Source organism: Gallus gallus, chromosome 2, assembly GCF_016699485.2.
Source record: "Gallus gallus isolate bGalGal1 chromosome 2, bGalGal1.mat.broiler.GRCg7b, whole genome shotgun sequence".
NCBI lineage: Eukaryota > Metazoa > Chordata > Aves > Galliformes > Phasianidae > Gallus > Gallus gallus.
The window spans coordinates 62,983,791-63,006,694 of NC_052533.1; the positions used below are offsets into that span (position 1 = coordinate 62,983,791).

The following is a 22,904-nucleotide window of genomic DNA, read 5'->3' on the forward strand; positions in this document are numbered from 1 at the left end:
TTGTGTGGCACGGGACCAGGCTGTTGGCAGCTTGGCTCCATAGCTGCAGTGCAACCAGGACCCTTGCTCTCGGTCCTTAGTGCAGCTCTGCTTGTGGCCAGCCACATCCCTGCTGCCTGGAACTCAACCTGCTGATGTTGTGGCTCGCCTCCAACCCTGCCTCATCACTGCAATGTGCCTGACAGATCACAGCGTCAGCAGCCTTCAGATACTGCCACTGGACTTGACCTGCATTTCCTCTTCAGGTAGTGTCAGACCATGCGGTTCTCAGTGAGGTCAGCGTCCTGCCTGTTCTGCTAAAACTGTTGACTCCCAGATCACTTTCTCCTGTGAGGAAAGCAGCTGCTCCCTGACAGGTGCTTTTCCCCATCCACATCTAGAGACTGAAATTATCTATCAAGAAGGGAAGGAAAAGAGGGAGGGAAAGTAAAAAAGACACAAACTACAGTATGTCACACTCCTGCTGAGGTACTGGCCAAATGTTTAGAGAACTCTGAGCAAATGAGGCTCCACAGCCTTACTATTCCAACAGATCAACCCCCCTGCTTCAATCTCTCACAGTATCAGCCACCAAAACAAAGCTGAAGAAATCGAAGCTCAGGTCCTGTGCAAAAATGGACACAAGGTAAACCAGACCAGAAAAGGGATACATTACCATCCACATGTAGCTCCCAGGATTATTTCTGCATCCTAAGTTTATATTTAGAACGAGTTCAGGCAACAGAGCACTTCTCAGGGAAACATCTGAGCCCTTTAGTCTTTAAATAAACTTTCACGGAGTCTTTCAAATCTGAAATAGAAGACTTCTCTCAGGAAAATCAAATTAGATTTTAATGTAATACTTGTCTTTATATATAGACCATGTGCTGCTTTTTCTGGCTCCCCTCTCCCCAGTTCGTATAGTATTTATGAGATCCTGTGTCCAGGGAATGGAACGGGGCTAACTTAGACAACTCATGTCTGCAGATATATCCAGATGCCCTACAGAAGAGGCACTAAACGCATCAGTCCAGGTGAACGATTAAAGAAAAAAAATAGTTGTGTAGAAGGCAAGTCTGTAATAATAACATCTTGGCTGGTTTATTTCAAGTAACATTTTAATTCTCATTAAATGCAAGTGCTATGACTGCAATTCAGCATTACCAGTGAAGCATATTTTTGATTCCTCTTACAAAGGATAGTCTCTAGAAGTCCAATTAATTACATTTAGTTGGGCACTTCTTATAAATTATTTCAAGTAACAGGTTTCCTTCCATTGCATTACAGTAGAAACTCAACCCCCTGCTCCATGATTGTGTTTTTAAGCCAACGTTCTACCATAGTGCTGGCATAATAAAGTCCCTGATTGACAAACATGATGACCAGATAAGGTGGCAGGGAAGTGGGAAGGTGACAAAAAGGTCATATGTTATAGGAAATACTCATGACAAATTGGCAATTTTGGATCACTTACATTGGAAAAGGCCTCCGAGATCATCTCGTCCAACTTGTGTCCCATTGTTTCAGCAATCTAATTGGTTTTAGAAGGACAAGTCCAGATGTATATTTAAGCCTCACTGCTGCAACTGTCTGCCCACAAGGGCCAAGAGGCTTTTGCATACAGTAAACTGCAGGACCAGAAGCTGAACTAATCCTACACTCGTTTTCCTGCTTCACAGTAAAGCTGTTGAGATAAATACCACTTTGGAAGAGCCTAACAAGGGCTCTCAATTTCTCTCATTTGAAGACATAACTCATACGTATAAGGATATGAAGAACAGTGCACAGACAGCCGCGTCTGTTACTTTTTTTATATAGTGCATTCAGGCAGGGGCATTTTCAGGCTTCTTGATCACGTCTCTTCAAGTGGTGCGATGTTCACTTATGGCTCAAGTGGCTTTTCCATCATCTGCAACCCGAGTCGTCCAACCATCAGTAAACTGTTGAACACAATATTTGTTAAAAGAAAGAAAGAGAAGAAAACAAAAGAGAGGGACGGGAGAAAATTCTCAAAGAACAACACAGAAGAAAACACCAATACGATTCATTTAGATAAACTACAACACAAGATTTCATTTTTCACACAACGTACCACATAAGATTTAAAGAACCTTATCACAGTATCACCAAGGTTGGAAAAGACCTCCAAGATCATCCAGTCCAACCGTCCACCTACCACCCATACTTCCCACTAAACCACGGCCCTCAACCAAACGTTTCTTGAACACAATATAATCAGTGTATAAGTTAAATAAAATTCTTACTCAAAATACACACAAAAAACAGAAGATGTGAGTACCTGGCACCGGCAATGAGCCCAGGCATTGCTTTTCTGGAGTTGTAAAATCTCATCCCCATGACAGCAGATAAGGTTCCAGATGCCACTGATAAAAGAGAAGCCCAGTCAGAATGGTTTCAGGAAAGCGGGTCTGAAGTGCCAGCACAGCACTGCAATGCTGTTACACGCTTACCAGTGCCAACAGACCTATACGTCTCTCTGCCCCTCAAAAGTGGATATTTTACTTATTTTTGTTAAACAGCTGAGCAGTCGTAAGCTTTATGGCAGCTCTGGTAAGCCTGCTCCACTGTCTGTTACAAATGAGTAGATCTAACCAGCTACTAACACTGCCTAATCACCCATAACCTCCACTCCTCTGTCCAAATCACTAACACTCCCTCAATTTCCATTTATTTACACAAGAAGAAGAATTATTTCCTTAAATACAGATAGCCTAAAAACTGCCAGAAAGCTAGGGTGGTTATAAAGATCACTGTGTGGGAGTCAAATATTATTGCATTTCCCATTTGATGTAGTTTGAGCTCAGCTGGAGCCACAACTGCATACCACAGGAGGTTGAAGAGAAAGAGAATCATGGAATGATCATAAAATGGTTTGGGTTGGAAGGGACCTCTAAGAACATCCAGTTCCGACCCCCTGCTATAGACAGGAACACCTCCCACTAGACCAGGTTGCTCAAAGCTCCATCCAGCCTGGCCTTGAATACTTCCAGGGAAGGAGCATCCACAACCTCTCTGAGCAACCTGTTCCAGTGTCTCACCACCCTCACAGGAAAAAAAATTCTGATATCTAGTCTACCCTCTTCCAGTTTAAAACTGTTTCCCCTCATTCTGTCACTACCTGCCCTTACAAAATAGAATAGATGAATAAGGAATTTTACTAGGCCAGGACACCACGCTGCCTTCAAGAGGCCCACTGTGTCTGTGTCCAAACGTCAGGAAGTACAGAAGCAACTTATCTTTTTCTCTCTACACTGCCTAAAAACTAGTGCAGGAGATGCACGGCCATTCCTACTACACACCACACTGGAAGAGAGAGTGCACAAACAGACGCTGTTGAGTTCTATTGAGCTGTGTGTTGCACCTCATTTTCTACTCACCACACAGTTTGGTCCTCTGCAGTATTTGCCAGGGATCCCATAAAGCCCTTCAGCACATTGCATGACCAAGACCTGTTGTTTGTAAATAGCCTTAAGTCCCTGTAATATCTGAATGCTAATAACACTTTGATGTGGTTACAGAGCTGTAAGAGGTCAAGAGGTCAACCTAGCGCACAAAGGCGTGACCAACTCCTCACGGGCACTGTCCTGACCAGTTACTGAAGCCCTGCAGCAATGGAAGTTCCCTTAGGTTCACCTGATCTCTTCCAGTGCTTCCCAACACCTTCCATTATCATTTCATCTATTTTTGCTTCCCTCGAAAGGTTTGCTGCAAGCTAAGCCCACGGCTTCTTGTCTCATCTATCGTAAGCAACAGAGGTGGGACAAGCAATAGTGAACAGTTCATTCCCTCCTTTCTTTTGTAGATTTCAGACTTCCTTCCACAGCGTACATTAAAACATTTTCATGCTTAAAATGCTCCTCCACAGCTGTTTTTCCACACGAGTCCCCTGTGCCTGAATTAATTTAACACAGTACCTCACCTGGCAGTGGCGATACATAGCTGTCACCCGGTGTGGGTCCCAGAGACACGGTGAGGAGCTGGAGCTGTGGCACAAATGCTTCCCAGCTATGGGCAGGCAGCCCTACCACCACTCCCAGCACTTGTATAAATAAAAGGACATAAGCTAGCTGGAACGTGCTAGACAAACTGGGGCTGCTCACACTGCCTGCAGTCAGGTTTAATACTCAGGTGCCAAACACTTACCAAGAGAAAGCCACACGTTCTTCGGGTCTTTGGACTGGTTGTAGGCACCCAGCCCTGCCAGGCCACCAAAGAGGAGGCCGGCAGCGAGGGACGGGACGCTGCCTTCAAGAAGGAAAGCAATATAAATCACAACCTGTATTTAATTTCCGATCAGTAAGACACTTTGCAGCCCCCCGTCCCCGTTCAGGCAGCCAGCCAGCCAGCCCCGTTAAAGGGCAGAACCCCACGCTCAGACCCGACCCTCCCCCAAGCGCTAACAGCGGCCCTACCTGCCCTGGCGTAGCCGATGATGCCCCCGGAGGCGACCAACGCCGCGTACCCGAAGCCAACCCAGTCGTACTCCATCTGCGGTGCCCCTCTGCCGGCCGCTGCACGGTGGGGGCCGTTGGCCAGCGGCCCGCTCTGACCTTGGCGCCGCGCTTCCCGGCGTGCCGCGGGGCGGAGCGGCGCCTCCCGGAGTTCCGGCGGCGGGCGGGCAGCTCACCACCGCCGCCACAGGCCGCAGCTGCCGGGCCCGCCGAGCCCGCGGGCCGTGCTGATATAGGTGCCCTTCCTTGGGCTTGGCCGCCGCAAGTTCTTCTTTTTTCCTTCTTTTCTTCTCGCCTCCTGTTGTTTGCTTTAAGTGAGGAAGCTGGTGAGGCAGGCGGCGTGCCCAAAAACCAGTCGCACAATGAAAACTAAAGGGTTTATTTCCAGAAAAGCGTAACATTCGTTAAAAAAGAAAAGGAAGCAACACTGTAAATGGCAGCGAGTCAGGAATGCGGGTCTTTATGCACGATAACACCTGTGGACTTTTTCCTGGGTTCTCATTATAACAAGGAATACAACCCAGTCCTGCAATACCTGTGTTTGCTCAGGCTACAATGCCCTTTTACATCCGTGGCTGCAGACATCTGAGTACTGTGTGCTGTCATACCTCTACTGCTGTTCAGTGTCCTTTAACAAGCTGTATTGTGAAGTTAGAAATGGTTTAATGAAGTTGGTAGTCAAGTTGATGCTATTCAAGACCTACTATTAAGCCAGCGGGCTCCCCCAGTGCTAACGGCTGAGTCATTCAACAGTGCTAAAACACCCCAGAAGCACAGCCTGTCATCACTACAGAAAGAACCATTCCATTCTGCTTCGGTTTTCTGAGGACGCAATGACTGATACCTGTAAGCATTACTTTCTGCTGGCCAGGCGAAAACGTTCCCGAGTGCTGATTTTTCTCTGCAATTTTCCTAGTCTGAGACTGCATGCTGGAGGGTTAAGTGGATTTAGGAAGGAATATCAGCTCAGCTATTTGACTGCCTCCCTCTAGTGGCTGTAATCGGGAAACAAAAATAGGGCTGTGAAGCCGTGAAGCTCAATGTTAAGTGTATGTATTAACCACTCGAAAGAAATTAGCTTGGGAAGAAGGCTTAGTCCATATTAAAACATGACACAGGATTACAGACTTACTGCCAAAGCTCAGTTACTGGTCTTTCAGTCCTGGCATTTCTTTCCACTGCCTTCCCTCCTTCGTGTCCGTACATGTGATGATCTGAAGACACTGGCAGGCCAAAATCTGTGCGTCAGTCACTTTCCAGCTCTATTTGTTTTGCTTGGCCAACTAATAAGTAAGCCTTCATTTTTCATAAAGAGCTCTTGTGCCCGAAAGCCTATCAGATCTTTCTATCCACAACCATTCACATAGCAAAAGGTGCTGTATTCTCCTACAAACCTTGAACCAATAGATGTTTAAAGAACAGGTAAGACCTGGGCAGTGCAGCATCTTTCTTCCATTTCCAGTACTTCCCTGGTGCACTAAACTTCTTTATCTTTGACTAAACAGCAGCTGCATGTACGGCCACCAACTGTGTTCCTGTTTTTAAGGTCTTGCTCACTGTGACTTGTTACCTTTCTGCTTACCAACGTGCACTATTTATCTTTGAGGTATGAGAAGCCTCATGATTCTATATACATTTTTATAGAAACAGGCAGCAATGTCAGTGTAGCAAGAAAAAAGTTAGGGCTGGGCAACAGGCCATTAAAACAGCAAAAGTGCAAACAGGGCAGCTGCAAAAGGAGCTGTGCCCTCTTGCTTCTTTTTGGATCTCACACATTTCGGTCTCCAAATGTGAAGTGAAGAGATAGACTTGCAGACACAGTGAGACAAACTGACCTGAGCTGCATCTACCACACATCCTAAAGAAACCTGCTGGATGAATGTGTGCTTCCAGCAAAGCAGAAATTAGGGTGTTTTTTTTTTTTTTTGCTGTAATTCTGACCACTTCTGTTGATGTATCCTGGGTTTTTGCCAGCTAGAAATACCAGTTTGGTTCCACCTGAACTTCACTCTGTGCCAAGGTCCTCTTTCGATGTCTCAGCTCCAGGCACTCCACAGTCAGCGGGTATGTTCTGAGCTCAAACTTATTGGCAAACATACAGGTGGAGTTAAAAAGCCACTTGAGGTCACCCGTTCCATATACACAAATGCCTCTGACATAATGGCCTGTCAAATTAAAAAGAAATAAAAAAAGAAATGTCAGAACCCAGTTTTCTTTCTACAGGAGTGCTTAAGGATCCCAAACTCTCTTTGGACAAGTTTTATCTGCAAAGCCACTATAGATCTACACCATATCCTAAAAGGCTTACTAGCCATACAGTGTGAATAAGTATGAACAACACAGTGACATGAAGGAAGTTGCTTATGAGTAAATAACAAGCATAATTCCTGAGTAAGGAGACAGACCAGAAAAGAAGTTTTATTACTTGAGACTCTAAGACAAGGCTGAGACACAGCAAAGAGGGAAACTTCCTTCCGTCAGTGAGAAGGAACTGATCCTTTTACTTATGCAAGATTCTCCACTAAAGAACTTGGGTTGATACTGATGCAATGTCACTTAACTTGGTATAGTCATGATAATGTCAAACTGCTGCAATTTGATAATTTCAGTCAGCTTAAATTTTTTCCTCCTCGACACAAGTAACAAATTAAAAGCTCATGAAATACGTATTCTATTTTCCTCTCACTTTTATATGTCAGAAGTAATAGCATCATACAAAACACAAATCAGTGACCCAAAAATTGAGCCTGCCATAGGAATTAAAACTCACTAATGTTATGTCATGAAGCAATACAAAACAGGAAAACCTCAATATTCAGACATTGTCAGCCTGCAGTTCCTGAGGTTCCTTACCCACTGTGGCTCCAGCAGGCATCAGTGCCCGCATCAGTGGTTCTGTGTCCCCATACTGTGAGTTACAATTATACACAGACTATTCCCCGTCACCCACAAGATGATTCCCCCACACCTACGAGAATACAGTCAGCTAACTCTCGTAAACTTTAAGCATTGCTAAAGATCCTCCTTTCTGAGGAGGATGCATTCTATAATAGTTCCTGATGAAGAAGTAACTATTCCAGCTTTCTAACTGCTCATTTTATGTGGCTACTGTTATTCACTACGTAAGGACAAAGAAAGATCCTTTCAACATCTTATCTCTGATAAACTGCTACTTAAGGACTTGCATTATGTAGGGCTACAGGAAGAAGTCAAGTTTTTCACTAGATGAACAAGAACAACAACTGAGGAACAATATACGCATTACCGTGACAACCTCCATGGATGTCTTCCATATCAATCCACTTCACTGCTTTCAGGCCACCTTCCCATGATGCGTTGGGCATGGACCCAGGGACACCTGCAATTAGGTAACAGAAAATAACGTCGTCACTCTTCTGAACATCTGTATGCTTTGTTTTATGTCTCCTCCATGGGACCTTTCTCCATGGAACTGGGATAAAATGCACAGCTGTATGCATTAGCCAACACCTGGCTTCTAAGTTTGTTGTAAGTCAAGGGAGTTTCAGTACTTCCAAGTCCAGGCTGTAACAAACAGCTCACTGCCATGGGATGAAGCATTGGCCTTTGAACACAAGAGGTGGTTGGATAGTTACAGGTAGGGAAACCTCTGCACCTGATCTGCACGGCAGTATTGTATTCAGGTCAGTAACAGAAGATCCCCGATGCACAAACCACTTCACTAAGAAAAGTGGAAAAGCACTAACTTCTCACTATATTAAGAACACTCGCCCATAATTTATTTACCTGGTTGGAAAAAAAAAAACTCAACGTATTTTATTCTTTCCTGCTCAGCAAGTAATTACCATAGCATCACACCTAAGTTATCAAATAGCAGAAAAGGCAACATTTGGGGAGTCAGAAGTACATCAGCAGGTACAAAAACAAAGATGCTGCTTTTGCATTCTCCCATTGAGGCTGAAAACAGAGGTGTAACACAATGAAAAGCGCAGCAATGACAGCAAGGTCCCAGGCTGCAGTAAGGGAGAGTTTGTTCAAAACAGACATTTTAATCCCCACTTCTGACCTCTTTCTTTAAGAGCGATTAGCCCTCATTCTGATGTTCATAGTGTCATTTAAATTGTGCATTAATCTAGATGATTCGTTTTGCTCGTTAGCTGCAATCCTAAAAGGGGATTTGCGAGCAGCTCTGTAAAGCACAATCTCAAATAGCAATGGGAGAGCAAATAAGCCACCATCAGTGCTGAAATGGTAACTGGAATGCTCATCACCCCAATGTTGGTGTTCTGTGAAATGAAAGATGAAAGTACAGGAAGTTTCTGGTTCTTTTGTTTCCTTCCCCAATGGCAATAAGCACGGTATCTTCACAGTTACTGCAACCTAACAACTGTTTTGCCTGTGAGCTTGCAGGGAGCACAGTGAAGGGCAAAAGTGAACCCAAAGGCACTGTGTAATGTCAGGTAGGTTTTTTTTTGTTGCTCTCATTGTTCTGTTTTTGAGAGATTTGATGGGAGAAAAGCAAAGCATCAGTTTTTGGTTTTTATTTCCTTTTTCTTGCTCTATTTTGGGTTTTTAAGGATAGCATGTTCCTCGTTCCTAAGGATAGATGCTTTCAAATACTATCGTGACTTCTTTATCAAATGCAAAAAGATCGCTTGATCCAACAGCAGAACCACTGCAGTAGCTCTCCATAAATAGAAACACCTGCCAGCAGCAACCAGAATGTCACAATCTTGTTTCTCCTCCTTTGCGTACTGGGCTATTATCAAATAAAATAACATGCCAAGGCGAGATTTTGTCCCAGGGGAATTTCAGAAGATGTTACTCTTTTGCAGAAAGCATTCACGTAGAGACAACACTTTATACGAGACAAAAAGAGGCAGTGATGGCAGGGGATACGCTCTTCAAACGGCCTGGGACATGCGTCGTCATTCCAAATTAGAAACCTGGTCACAAGAGCTGGCAGTAAGCGTGGCGTGATGGTAAACCTTGGAAAATGCTGACGCTGGGGGAAAGCAGAAAGATGACTGACAAAACAGGAACAACCTCAGGACATCCATAAGAACAATGGGAAGCACTGCCTTCTAGGAATACAAAATTACTGACTTCACATTATTCACCAGCTCTCGAGTTAAGTAAACTAGGCATTTTTGTAAGTTAATTAAAGAGTAAGGAATAACGTAGCTCAGCACTAAATGGGTTTACCGCATTTTCCTTTATATCTTTGTCAAATCTTTACCAACTGATTTCACATTCAGAAGTTGTTCTCGGGACCTCTTCTATAAAACAGTTTGTCTGAAGAGTTATGCTGGCGGTAAGCATTAATATAAACTCAGGTGTGAGCTCCTCACTCTATTATTCAGCTCTCACCTCACGCATCTTGGATCGCCCATATATGTGACAGGAATTTGAAAGTACCTGTGGCAAAACAAGTGAATTTCAAGTATGCATCAAGGGAAGAAATGAAAGTAAAGGTGCTGGAGGGGCTGACCCGTTTTTCCAGTCAGCTGTGGCTGAATTCACAACCCACCAGTGCAGTTCTGGTGGTTGCAAAACACCACCTGGGAAGCAAAGCCCACTACTCCCCCCTGAGCAGCATCTCACAGCACTGTGCTGAGCACACTTCTCTTGCAGACACAGGTCTGGAGTCAGGAAAAACATGCTCTGGTTTCGAACATTGACCTCAACCACAGGACACAACAAAATATGCTTCTCAGCTAAGATTCTCCTTTTCTCTCTTGCTTTTTCTTTTTGCCATTCAAATCCCAATAAGAGTTGATTTGTATGCGCTGGCTCTAAGAAGGAGTCCACTCCCTTTCCTTCTTGCACCACTACCAGGTATTATCAAGAAAGACATCCATATCTTAGACAAAATGAGCCACTGCTTTTGCATTTCTGTAATGCACGCATAAACTCACACTCAGGTGGAAATGCCACAGGATAAAAGGTTGCCTGATTTACTGTGAACTTCCAAGTCCTCTACCTGTAGTTCCAGGATCTAACCAATGTGTCAGTTAAAGTCAAGCTGGTAGTCAGTCTCCAATTGCAATTTGTGCTTCCTGATTTGCAGCTTTCTTTACGGAAGGAGATGAGCTTACACTTATGCAAGATTTCTCTTTCCCTTCATAGGCTGGTGCACAGAAAATCCTTCTGTACCCTTACCCAGCACATCAGGCAGATTAAGACACACTTCATAAATCCACTCAAAACAGTGCACAGATCACCTTGGATGATTCTGTAAAACATTTTGAAAATGATAGTAACTTCTGCTGGACTTTGAGGCCAGATATTTATGTTTGGGAAACACTCTAGGTTTGGTGCAAGATATGCACACCCTCTCTTCCATGAGCAAAGGTGTGCAGTCCCTGCATTGTATGTTGGATCTGAAAATTCACAAATGCGTACAGTGGTTTTTGCAGCACAAAGATATTACTTGCCAATACACATGGATCTAAAGAGCCAACATGGCAAAACAGAGTCATCCCTCAAGGCAGGGACTGCCCATTTGCACTCTTCAAGGACAACAGGAAGACCTTAATATCGACAGCTCAAACATCAATGAAGCCTGCTATAACCTAAGCCTATTTCAGTCTTGTGCCTTTGCAGGACAGGGATACTGCTGCTGAGCAGAAAAGCATATTACTTCACTAGACTCACCACACTGCCCATTTATAGATGCCATTCCCACCAGAAGACAGTGTGGCCAAGTGGAGAAATCTCCAGGAACATAAATTCAGGATTGCTCAGTGTATCATGCTTGGTTTGTCACTACTGTTGCTAACATAGGCTGTCACCCATCAGGGTGAGCTTCTATATAAAGCTGCAGGAGTGATAACAACCTGGTGGTGAACATCACTGAGAAGTACCTCCACGGTGAAGAGAGCTGTGGTGACCACCACAATCAACTGGCACTCTGCAATGGAAAGTTAGTGCCATCGGTGTATTTTAGAGAGATTAGTACCAAAACCATCCCAGGGCTCTGGATGCCTAGCCAGGACCCCACAGCCTACCTGGGATCCTGTTGAGTGTCACCCAGAAGTGCTCATCGGGGCTGTAGGTGTCCTCAGACCAAGCCAGCAAGTCGATGGCACGCGGGTCCTGCAGCACAAACTCTGCAAAGGGCCGGGTGACCGCAATGTACGCGGAACCAAAGTAGAGGGTCAGGTTATGAGGCGGAGGAGCCTTGTGCACCTGGGGGGTGACCAGCTCGGAGACATTGCTCCCACCCTGCTCCAGGTGCATGAAGCGGGTGCGCATGGTGATGTGTGCTGGTGGCAGCACTCCGGGGGTGATGTTCTTCCCCCTGTAGGCTTTCAGACGCTGGATGATCTCCCAGTTGGTCTTCAAGGGGAAGTCCTGCCCGCAGGCATTGAGCAGGTAGTGCCAGGGCACAGCCGAGGCCAGCAGGTCCCGCATGCAGTGCAGGTCAGCCCGCAGGCGGGACACACCGCCGTAGACCACCCGCTCCGTGCGGGAGGCGAGGAAGGCGTTGGGGAAGCAGTCCACCAGGCGCCGCACCGCTTGCTTCAAGGCAGCCGGCGCTTTGCCATCCACGTGGATGCAGTAGACATTCTGGGGCATGTAGACTGCCCTGAAGAGCCGCTCAAAGGTCTCAAACTCCTTGTGCATGGTGATGATGTAGGCCAGGGGGAAGGCTGCCTCCTCGGCTGACAGCACCCGGGTGATGTATCGGCTGTGGGACACGTACTTGCTGCAGGAGGAGTCCCTGGGCGCAGGCCGCAGCCCCCCATCCCGCAGCGTGGGAGCCTGCCCTGCCAGCAGCATGCCGCACGCTCGCTCCAGTGCCATGCTCTCAGCAGAGCCACCAAGCCCTGCCCCACTCCCTCCATGGCGCCTCAGCAGCATGGCGGCACCCAGCAGTACCACAGCCACCGTCAGAGTCACTGCTACCCGACGTCTCCGCATGGCTGCTCGGCACAGCAGGGCCCTGCCACGGGGAGTGCAGGGCCGGGGCCTGCAGGGTGGAACTGCTGCCAGGAGGCAGGCGCTGGGCCGAGGGGTTGGGCCGGTAATACCGTTAACAGCTCACTGAGGCTGGAGGGGATCTGTCCTTCTAGTGCCATCTAGGTTCTAGAACAGTAAACTTGGTAGGCAAGGGTGGGATTTAAAACAAACTCAAGATTGTTAAGCTTTAAAGCAGACCTCAAAACTCGTTGAGAAGGAAATTAAACTCGGGAACAGAAGCATGTTGAAACCTGCTTCATTCAAGGTAGCAGTCTGAATTAAGGCACTGCATGCTGTCTGCTTGAACAGTAGGGCTGCTAGCTATCATAAAACAGCTAAGCTGCACCTCTTGCTTTAATTCGTCTGATGAATAATAAGGAAACATTCTCAGTTCTAATAACAGTAGCTTCATTTGATGGTATGTTTCGATGGAGTTTTTTTCTGAGCTTTTACTTACTCATAAACTAATTTTGGTGCCTTGTCTTGCCTTAGAGGAGCTGAGCTCTCAGCCTGAGGGCTGCTCAGGACATGCCCTCTTTCCTAGCACCCAAGAGGGCATGGTTCTAGTGTCTGCCAGTGCCACTGCCCAGGCAGGCAGCTGGCTGCAGGGTTTCTCTCTCAACACACGCAACAGAACTTTCATCGTGATCAGATGAGTTTGCGTTTAGATGAAAACACTTCTTTGAAGTGCTGTAATCTGCTTCTGCTTTTCAAGGAGCAGCCTACTGAACCCTGTTACACCAGTGTGTGATAGATACAAAGGTACTGGGGAGTCAGGCAAAGGAGTGCAAGTCCATTTATTAGCTGTGGCTTTTTAGAAAACCTTCTTGAAGCCATGTCCTTCCTTACTCTGTCATCACTAAGTAGTATTTTAGCACAAAGCAAAAGATTGGTTGTACAGCAGTTTGGCCTCAAGAGGACAAAATTTGCACAAGTTTAAAGCAACACTTAAATTCCAGTGGCTGAAGACTGCATCTAGACTTAACCATATTTTAATCCCACATTTTGTGATAAACTGTAACACCTGGCTGGAGGATACAGGATAAGAATAATTTTCCTGGAAATTCTGCCATAAGGCAGGTGTATTTGCTGCCACTGCATTGCAACATCTTCTTTAAGTAGATCTTTCAGCAGACAAAGGTTTTAATTATGAGACTGCAACAGCTTTGTGGGCATAAGACTCAATAAGTTACAGGAAAACCCCCTTTTCTATGCCTTATTTCTACAAGAAGTGTTTGCTCAAACAGGAAACCTCATTAAAAGAATGGAAAATACAAACAAAAGAGCAAGTATTAGTTATATGAGTAATGCTGCAGACATAGAAACAAAATATTTCCTTCTAGGGAACGTCACTTATTCAACTAGCGTCACTGACTGGAATCATACAAAAAGCTTCTGCCTCTCTGTCTACATCTGTCTTTTGAAGAGTGTGGATTAACGAAAAGAAAAGAAACAATTCTGAGAGGCAAAACTCAACCACAATGGCACGTTAGTATGATGCATGCACTGCTAAGAAGGTCACTGCAAGGGTCTCTGTAGAAACAGTGGAGGGATTGAGAGTTACCAAAGTAGTTTTGAGTGATTAAGTTGCTGTAGTGAGGAGCTTGGTGTGGGATAAGTTATATATGGGAGGGGGATGGAAACAACAACAAACAAACCACAACAACAAAGTAGGTCTACGTGTAGAAACTTCAGTTTATCTGCAGCAGTAATTCCAGAGCAAAGTGAGAGCTGGTGGCTCTCAAGAAACATCTCGTTCACATCCTTTGGTTGTAGGTGTGAGACAAGAATAATACCAGAAAATTCTGGGTAGCAATGCTAACACATTAATCTACCACATTAACCAGTTCCTCCTTTTTAAATTTTTATATGGCTGTTTGCTTGCACAAAGAGAACTCCCATCTGCCTTGGGTGTACCCTTAGCTTGGCTCGGAGTGTTACCTGCCACATGCCTGCCATTACCTGAGGTATACTGTATGCCAACTGTCCTTATTTTTCTGTCTGCTATTCAGCTCCCAGCTGAAATATTGCCATCAGGATGGTGCAGACATACTTCTGAAATCTGAGAGTGATTTAAGACACTGCTTGCTAATAAAACTATCCATCCTTTTCATTATATCCCAATCATTGACCTGAGCAAAAATGACGTAGGGAGCCTCTCTTTTTTTTCTTTCCCTTCTCTACGACACATACTCACCGCTGCAAGCTTCTTGCAGAAATGAGGAATAAAAGCAATTCTGCCTTGGCATTTTCCCTGCAAACCCCCCAACTTCCCTTATTACAGGTGACCGTTCACCAACCCTTGGAGGGATGTACATGACCAAGAGAGTTCTCAGCCTTGGGCATTCCAGGTCAGATGTCATTCTGCCTGTTTCAAGCAAAGACCTAGAAGCAAAGACTTTCATATCAGGCACTTTTATTTCAAGAGTGACAGATCTTTAAATTCATATGTTTTGTGTGTATGTTTTCTCATGTAAAGCTGAAGAGAAGTGAAAGAGCGGAGGAAATTTCCTCTTTTGGGGGTGATGAACATTTAGAGCTTACCCTTAATAAAGAAACAGCACATAAAGATGCTATCATTAAGATGTTTTAGGAGTCTCTTGGACCTCTACGTATTAGCAGTGTGGAATTCCCATTTGCACCTGGGAAGTTGAAGTCACCCATAAAGTTAAGGGTGGCTGATCTAGAGCTATATCTTAGTTCCTTAATGAATAATTCATCATTGTCATCATCCTGTCTGGGTGGCCTACAGCAGAGGAACAGTGATATCCACTTTATTTGCTCAGAGGCTCCCAGCCGTGCAATTCCCAGCTACAAGCTCAGTAAAGCCCAACCCCTCCCTCACACACAACCACTCCCAGAATCACCTGTCCTGCCTGTCCCTGTTGAAGGGCTCAGTGCTGTCCATCATGACATACCAGTTACAGGGCTCTTCCCACCAGCTTTTCCTTATGCTAATGATATCATAGCTCTGGAACCAAGACAAGGCTTTGGTTCCTCATGCTTGTTCTTCATGCTGTGTACATTGGTGTAGAAGCATCTCAAATCTTCTTCCTTGTACCCAGCACTTCAAGAGCAGACTGAAGGATCTCACTGGCATGCAGTCCCTCAAATTTTGGCATGCCATCCCATAGCTTATCATGGGCAAGTCTGAGTTCATCCCTCTTGCCCTTCAAATCTAGTTCAAAGCTCTGTCAATCAGCCCCATTAATTCCTGTGCAGAAATCCTTTTCCCCCTCTAGAAAGGCGCATCCCATCAGGTGCCAGCAGCCCTGATGTTGTGTAGATCATCTCATGATTGAGAGACCCAAAATTATGCCAGTGATACCAGCCTCAGAGCCATGTGTGGATCAACTGGGTCATGCCTACATCACTGTAGGCATGTATCTTCAGAAAATGAAACAAAAGCTGTACTCACCTGGGATCCTGTTGAGTGTCACCCAGAAGTGCTCATCGGGGCTGTAGGTGTCCTCAGACCACGCCAGCAAGTCGATGGCACGCGGGTCCTGCAGCACAAACTCTGCAAAGGGCCGGGTGACCGCAATGTACGCGGAACCAAAGTAGAGGGTCAGGTTATGAGGTGGAGGAGCCTTGCGCACAAACATCGGCAGCATGAAAGAAAACAAAGAATATAATTGCTCCCGGTGCACATACTTGGTGCGTGCAGTTACATGTGCTGGTGGCAGCACTCCGGGGGTGATATTCTTCCCCCTGTAGGCCTTCAGATGCTGGATGATCTCCCAGTTGGTCTTCAAGGGGAAGTCCTGCCCGCAGGCATTGAGCAGGTAGTGCCAGGGCACAGCCGAGGCCAGCAGGTCCCGCATGCAGTGCAGGTCAGCCCGCAGGCGGGACACACCGCCGTAGACCACCCGCTCCGTGCGGGAGGCGAGGAAGGCGTTGGGGAAGCAGTCCACCAGGCGCCGCACCGCTTGCTTCAAGGCAGCCGGCGCTTTGCCATCCACGTGGATGCAGTAGACATTCTGGGGCATGTAGACTGCCCTGAAGAGCCGCTCAAAGGTCTCAAACTCCTTGTGCATGGTGATGATGTAGGCCAGGGGGAAGGCTGCCTCCTCGGCTGACAGCACCCGGGTGATATAGTGATTCTGTGTGATGTACTCAGTGCAATTGAATTTTCCAAAGGATGTTTTTAAAGCATTTTCCTTCAGAAAGGACACTTTATCTTCAATAAGTGCTTTACAGTCTTCTAGTAAAGTTGAACTCACTGAGAACTTGAGCCTCCTGAGAGATTTTTGTGCATGTATATTAATGGCATAGAAAACAAATGGAAGGGAAATACTGAGAATCAAGACAGCGAAGAAGCAATATCTGAGTACACTCATTGCTGCTTGGAAAAAAAGTCTCACGTGAAACCCTACAAGGAGGTCAAATCAGGCACTCCAAACAGCTCATTTCACTGTATATTCTTGGTTCCTGCAGGAAAATGGACGCATTAGGTCAGTGCATGGTATCCAGGTAATGTCTTGACTTTAATATAGATCTGTAGTCATCACTGATGTGGGAGCACCATAAGTAGAGAACGTGTTCTTGACAGAAGTTCCTCCACAGCACCCTAAACAGACGTATCACATAATTACTGACTTGGCAAACAACATCCGCTACCACATACTTTATTATCTCTGAATACAATTTGTGGCTTTGCTCTTAATTGCTCCCTCTCCTTTAAAGAATTAGACAGCCATTAAACACCTATGTGTGCAATGTTACAGAAAAATACCTCATATCTACGTCTTCTATAACTGATCTCTTTTTCATTTATAGGAACTTTCTTCTGTCCTATCCAAGTTTCATCAATCATTGCTGCTTAAGAATTATGAAAGGTTGTGCAGCACACCATGCTACCACGTAAGGCTACCAACACTTGTTTGCATAAAGCCTAAGAATGTTTTTTGCCTCTGTGTAGAATTATATCAGAACAATATTGAAGCAATATTGTTTCTTCATTTGTAAGTTTGAAACCTGCACAATTTTATTCTGTCATGTATTATTTGTGTTGAGCTCCTGGCTTACACACATTACGAGGAACCAGGCTCAGTTCCTACTATTGAAACTATGTAAGATAACCTTTGTTTTCCTAACAAGACATTCTTGTTTCTAAGAGCCATGCATGCATCAGGTACAATGCCATGCTCATGCAGCAAGAGATTGTGGCATGACTCTGCCTGAGGTGAAATGATTGGTAACTCCCTCTTCCAACTGTGAGTCTGTTAATGTGGAACTCCTGACATAAAACAGCACATCTAGGGGATTTAAGCTTTTTCCAACATCATGTCATTTTGATCCAACATCAAATAGCACTGCGGCAATGTCAGATTATCTGAGATTGAACCAATAAATGCTTTGATTGGGCAATCCAATGTGCCACACTGCAAAGCTGGAAATACCATCCAACTCATGCAGGCAGGCTATCTCAGGCACTGGTAAATTCTTCTTGGTGCCCTTTGGGCATCCTGATCCCAAACACTCAGTTCAAAGCTACTGAAGACTGCAGTGTCTTCAGCCCCATCAGGTACAGTCATAAGCTGTAATGAGAGGAGAACAGAAGATACTTTGTGAGGACTTGTGCCCAGAATGGCCCTCGGAAGGTTCACCAATGCAGAGCACTGGACAGAACTGGAAGCCAAACTTGCCCTGAGATGGTAGGCAGCAGATTCTTCAAGAAGAACATATCACTGGGGAGTCAACAAGAATGAGTAGGAGCAGCCATGGTCATGCTGGGCTCCTTCCAGTGTAGTCATCTTCACCAACACTTGGCTCTGATGGAGCCAAGGGGCTGGGATAGAGGTGTGCAAAGTCCCAGGCAATAATGGAGAACTGCCAGACACTGCCAAGAAGTCAACTGGAAAATGCCATCACAGCCCAACAGTATGGCTTGTTAAGGGAGAATTCAGAGAGGTGAGTACTGAGCTGACATCATTGTCCAACTCTAACAAAGAAATATACAGCAAATATCACCATCAAGGAAAAGTATGTCCCAGTGACTAGTGAATGCTGTCCCAGGGTGCACAGACCTGCCCAGAATGCCTCAAAACTCTTCTACTTCCTAATGATTTGTTATAGGAGTGAACACAGACGAACACCTCAGTAACACAAACTGGGAGAAGGTGTCAGTTGTCCTACAGGAGTCAGGATTTCCTTGGGGATGTCCCAGTTTTGGGCAGAGAGCTCAGGCAACTTTTCCAAGGTACCAAAGGTTGGGATCCTCCAGAGTATATGGATTTTGTTGAAACTCAGCCCAGGTACTTCTAAAGGAGGAAGACTTAAGAACTACATGTATTTATGTATACATGTATATGTGTGTATACGTATACATGTATTTGTGTATGTGTCTAAGAATATAGACATGTTTACTCTTAGCTGGTGAAGTTCATGCTACTACAATGGCCCACAGCAAACAAATAAGCTACAAAAAGAAAAGAAGAGATAGATCTGCTTGTCATAGGAGTGAAATGCAAGACTAATCTTTTCTTTCAACAAAGAAGACTAACCATGATCCTTTGGTACTAACCAGCTCCGGTACCATGCTTGATGCTACTTAATCCTGGTGCCTTGAGGTTTCAACATGGTTATTATTTAAAAATCTGAAAACATACATGCAGATAATTGCTGTAGAAATCCGAACTATCAAACGTATTTGTTTTGTCTCGTTTTTGCTTTGTTTGTTTCATTTTTGCTTCTATCTAGTTCTACCTTGTGATGATTCCTCTGAAATAATAGCCATACCTTGGGTTATAGGCAGAAATCACACACGTTTATACACATAAAGAGGAAGGAAATGAAGAAGTAGAGCATTCAAGCCACATGAGCAACCACAATGGAAAAACTACTGTGTTCATGCAAAGTTCATATGCAGGGAGCAGCCAAACCTCAAATGTAAATCTGTTGGCAGTAATGCAAATACCAGAGGGAGAGCAACACAGTGGCCAGAGACCTCCTGATATCTGTGGTTTCTCTCTTGGCGTGGGTTGTATTCGACCTTGGCATATTTTGAGTGCAAAAAACAGTGCAGAAGACATCAACTTAACTATGTGTTTCAACAGAGGCTATGTAGGAGGAGCCTGTTCTGGTAGAACTAAATCTGTTGCTGAATTAGATCTGCAGTGCAGCTTCTGTTTATTGTTCCCTGGACCTTCATTGTGGCAATTCTCATTGCAGCATTAGAGAAGATTTTAGTACAGTTCACACAGTGGAAACACACTCAACAGTAAGATTAGCTATTGAAATGACTTCCCTGGGGATGAATGGGAACAGACCTTTCCAGTCAGCAAGGGTTTTTATCCTAGGAGTATAGTTAGCACTTACTAAACTGCTTCTGGCTTAATCAATATAGGTAATTGGTTTCAGCTAATTTGCTGCCAAATTAAAAAGCAAGGTGCATGGGCTTTGCACATCATGGTTGCAAATTCCTGTTTGGCCCAGGTTAGTAGGGACAAACATTACATATTTTACATCTGTATGGGGTTACTTGGCGTTTTCTATTCTGTTGTTAGGACAGAAATGTCTGTATGGTGACACTCATCTTCACATCCCTCATACACAAAGCTGGCAGACTAAATCAGCACCGCTGTTAAAAATCAAGCAGAGGCTACTGCAAGCCAGCAATTTCTCCTCCCTGTGGTTTTTTTTTGGTTCAAAAGTGCGGGTAAACACATCCTTTGAACGTAAAGGTGCTCCCCATCCTTCTCTTCTCACATCGGAATGAAACTGCCTCAGTCTTGTGCTGCTCCTAAGTGCCATGCAACGTGCACAGTCTCCACAAAGCTCTTAAAACAGCTCTGCCTGGTAGTGTTCTCCTCTATCCTGTGCCTTATATGCCCTGCCTGAGCTAGAAGGTGTGTATCCACAGTGCAACACAGGAAAGGAGAAAGCAGAGTCCAGCACAGGAACAGCTGGAGTTTCTTTCTATCTGTCCTCTTCTGCCCACCCCCACCCCCCTCCTTTTCTGCTGTTCAGAGCAGTCCCTGGCATTCTCGCACGTGCCAGCCAGCAATAATGTGGCTGTTCAAAGAGAAGAAAGCACAAACCTACCTGAAAAGGAGCTCCCGGGCAGGCACAGGGCTGACACTGGGCAGTCACATCGCAGCAGTGCTTGCTGCAAGTGGGAGGAGAGATGAAGTGACACAACAAGAGAAACGCTAGCTCAGCTCACATGGTTCACTAAAACTATCAAGTAATCTAGTCACACGCAGCACGTGAGCACATCTGTCTGCACAAACAGCAAAGGCCAGACAGCACACCGTTGCATCTGATATCATCTTGCAGTGCTCCTGGGCTTCAAACACAGAGCCTCTGACGTTGTGGGAACTTCATTTTTGGCCTGAATTTGCAGTAGGCTTTTAGATATAAAGAAGGCAGAAGCACGTAAAGCTCTCTGGTCTCCAGCAGAGCACAGTTCTCAACTTAAACACGATTGCTCCAACGCAGAGTGCTTTTCTGCTCCCTTTTCCAATTAATTTCCAACAGGGACCTGTACTTACCTGTGTGAAAAACCACCCCTCACCAGCTGCTCAGGAGCAGCAGCGCTGCGTCCTCCTCCTTGTTCATCTATCCTCTTGTGCAGGAAAAGCAAGCCGTAATTAAACATGCTCCAATAGAGAACAGGCTAGCTGTGATGGAGAAATTGGTGTTCTTTTGTTAAATACAACTGCATTTTATAGATGATAATGGTAGTGACGAAGCGTGGAGGTAAGGCTGTTTCTTAATGCAGATGAGTGTACATAACAGTGTACAGCAGAGCCCTAATGCACTCATGCAGCTATTATTTGCACTAGAGGAGCGCCCAAAGATGGCTCACAATGGATTTTGCAAACATTTGGGTGTTTGCTACCTTTACAAACATAAACCTCTGGGAGCATCAAGCCGGACCACTGGGACTTTCAGATTTTGTCATCTACTGAGCAGTACCACTTATGCTTGCGATCCGAAGCCAGTCACAGGCCAGGGTTACTGGGGCAAAATTAATTCCCTGAAGCACAGTGACAAGCCTCAGCTGTCTGCACCAGCTGGGAGTCACGGGAAGAACGCGACTCCACCTGCAGGCTGTGAGCAAGCTGCTCTGCAAAGCACAGCCGCCCACAGCCTGCTGCCTGCATCGCTTATAGTTCTGGCTCTGCAACTTGTTGCTGGGTGTGAAACGAGCAGAAAGTCCATGAAGATCTGGAAAATATCTGCGAGGAGTGACTGAAATAATATATGGTTATCTAGTGGAAAAAAAAACACAGAAAAACTAGAAAGTCTTTGAACATTATATATATATATATATATAAAATTAGAAGCAAAGCCTAATGCAGGTATGAAAGGGAGCAGCTGATTGTGACAGGCTGAGAGAGCTGGGGCTGTTCAGCCTGGAGAAGAGAAGGCTCCGCAGAGACCTGAGAGCGGCCTTGCATTATCTAAAGTGGAGCTATAAGGAAGAAGGGGACAGACCCTTTAGCAAGGTCTGTTGTGATAGGACAAGAGAAAATGATTTCAAACTAAAAGAGGGGAAATTTAGATTGGATATAAGGAAAAAGCTTTTTATGATGAGTGCTGAGGCACGGGCACAGGTTGCCCAGAGAGATGGTGGATGCCCCATCCCTGGAGACATTCAAGGTGAGGCTGGAAAGGGCTCTGAGCAACCTGATGTAGCTGTGGTGTCCCTGTTCATTGCAGGGGGGTTGGACTAGATGGCCTTTCAGGGTCCCTTCCAACTCAAATGATTTTATGATTCTCCGCATTCTCTGCAGATAGAAGAACTAATCAGCATAGATGGCATCAGTAGAGGTGAAGATCAGACATTAGGGAAGCTTTGTAGTGCTAAACAGGTGAATGTAGATTAGATGGTCTGAAGAGGCTGGAATTTACTTTTGATGGTTTTGAGGAGCAGGTTAGGCATAGATTTTTCAGCTGCTTTACAGGTCATACTGGTCCAGACCTGGTGATTTTCTAGCTCCTTTCGTTCTCTATTTCCTCTGATTGCCTCTATTACTGTATCACCCAGCTTGGCTGTAGCTGGCCTGGAGATCCTATCACAACCAGTAGCTGTATGAACACACTAACAAAGAAACTCTGACATCACTTAGAAATATGTTGGTCATCTCTTCCAGTTACCAGCTTTGGTAACCTCAAAATAGTCCAGGAGCACTCGGGAGGGAAAAAGTGTTTGTACAATAATTTTGTGATTCACCCTAAATATGAAGGAAAATCACTCAAATTATAAATCTGTGGCAGTTTACTTTTTGACATGTGTTCCACCTCCCATATCTTCTCACACAAAACAGTTGGATGCCTGTTCTATCTTTTTACTCTTCCAGTGACTTTCCTTTCAGAGGTCCGTGGTAGGCATCTGTTGCCCTTAGAGAGTCTTTCTTACCAAGTCAGACCTGTTTATTAAGCCTTGAAAAAGAACTTTAAACTTGGTAAAGTTCCTGCACAAGCCCTTACTTATGAGGCTCTGTTTCAGAAGCTGCAAGTTTTCTGTAGCTAAAGGATGAGCTTTGAGGGGTGGAATTT

General features: G+C 45.2%; 2 protein-coding genes across 7 annotated transcripts; both read right to left on the minus strand.

The window, feature by feature from the left end:
- Positions 1-1,056: 1,056 nt before the first annotated feature.
- On the minus strand, positions 1,057-5,579 carry LOC420860 (transmembrane protein 14C-like). 2 transcript variants are annotated; one of them, XM_040683849.1, is made up of 4 exons: positions 4,474-5,579; positions 4,144-4,245; positions 2,279-2,363; positions 1,057-1,919 (listed from the first exon to the last, which is right to left on the minus strand). In XM_040683849.1, the coding sequence occupies exons 1-4, from the start codon at positions 4,850-4,852 to the stop codon at positions 1,862-1,864; spliced, it is 624 nt and encodes a 207-aa protein (XP_040539783.1). In that variant the 5' UTR covers positions 4,853-5,579; the 3' UTR covers positions 1,057-1,861. The 2 variants fall into 2 exon arrangements, with proteins under 2 accessions (XP_040539783.1, NP_001243428.1); NM_001256499.2 differs by having other exon boundaries at positions 4,413-4,578.
- GCNT2 (glucosaminyl (N-acetyl) transferase 2) lies at positions 4,815-20,513 on the minus strand. Of its 5 annotated transcripts, none has more exons than XM_040695492.2 (5): positions 20,442-20,513; positions 16,490-16,965; positions 11,441-12,116; positions 7,717-7,809; positions 4,815-6,616 (listed from the first exon to the last, which is right to left on the minus strand). In XM_040695492.2, the coding sequence occupies exons 2-5, from the start codon at positions 16,733-16,735 to the stop codon at positions 6,426-6,428; spliced, it is 1,206 nt and encodes a 401-aa protein (XP_040551426.1). In that variant the 5' UTR covers positions 16,736-16,965; positions 20,442-20,513; the 3' UTR covers positions 4,815-6,425. The 5 variants fall into 5 exon arrangements, with proteins under 5 accessions (XP_040551426.1, XP_040551428.1, XP_046786424.1 ...); XM_040695494.2 differs by having other exon boundaries at positions 11,441-11,612; positions 15,986-16,965; XM_046930468.1 differs by lacking the exon at positions 11,441-12,116 and having other exon boundaries at positions 15,814-16,826.
- Between the last annotated feature and the right edge of the window lie 2,391 nt (positions 20,514-22,904).

What these genes read in the sequence shown, in the direction of transcription:
- LOC420860 (XM_040683849.1), bottom strand. Translation starts at nt 4,852, where the DNA reads ATGTTACGCTTTTCTGGAAATAAACCCTTTAGTTTTCATTGTGCGACT. An exon ending in CGCAGATGGAGTACGACTGG is followed by an intron (nt 4,246 to 4,473) that starts GTTGGCTTCGGG and finishes TCCTTCTTGAAG; the next exon opens with GCAGCGTCCCGTCCCTCGCT. An exon ending in GGGCTCATTGCCGGTGCCAG is followed by an intron (nt 1,920 to 2,278) that starts GTACTCACATCT and finishes TGTGTTCAACAG; the next exon opens with TTTACTGATGGTTGGACGAC.
- GCNT2 (XM_046930468.1), bottom strand. Translation starts at nt 16,735, where the DNA reads ATGAGTGTACTCAGATATTGCTTCTTCGCTGTCTTGATTCTCAGTATT. An exon ending in GACACTCAACAGGATCCCAG is followed by an intron (nt 7,810 to 15,813) that starts GTGAGTACAGCT and finishes ACCTAATTGCAG; the next exon opens with GTGTCCCTGGGTCCATGCCC. An exon ending in CATCCATGGAGGTTGTCACG is followed by an intron (nt 6,617 to 7,716) that starts GTAATGCGTATA and finishes TTAATTTGACAG; the next exon opens with GCCATTATGTCAGAGGCATT.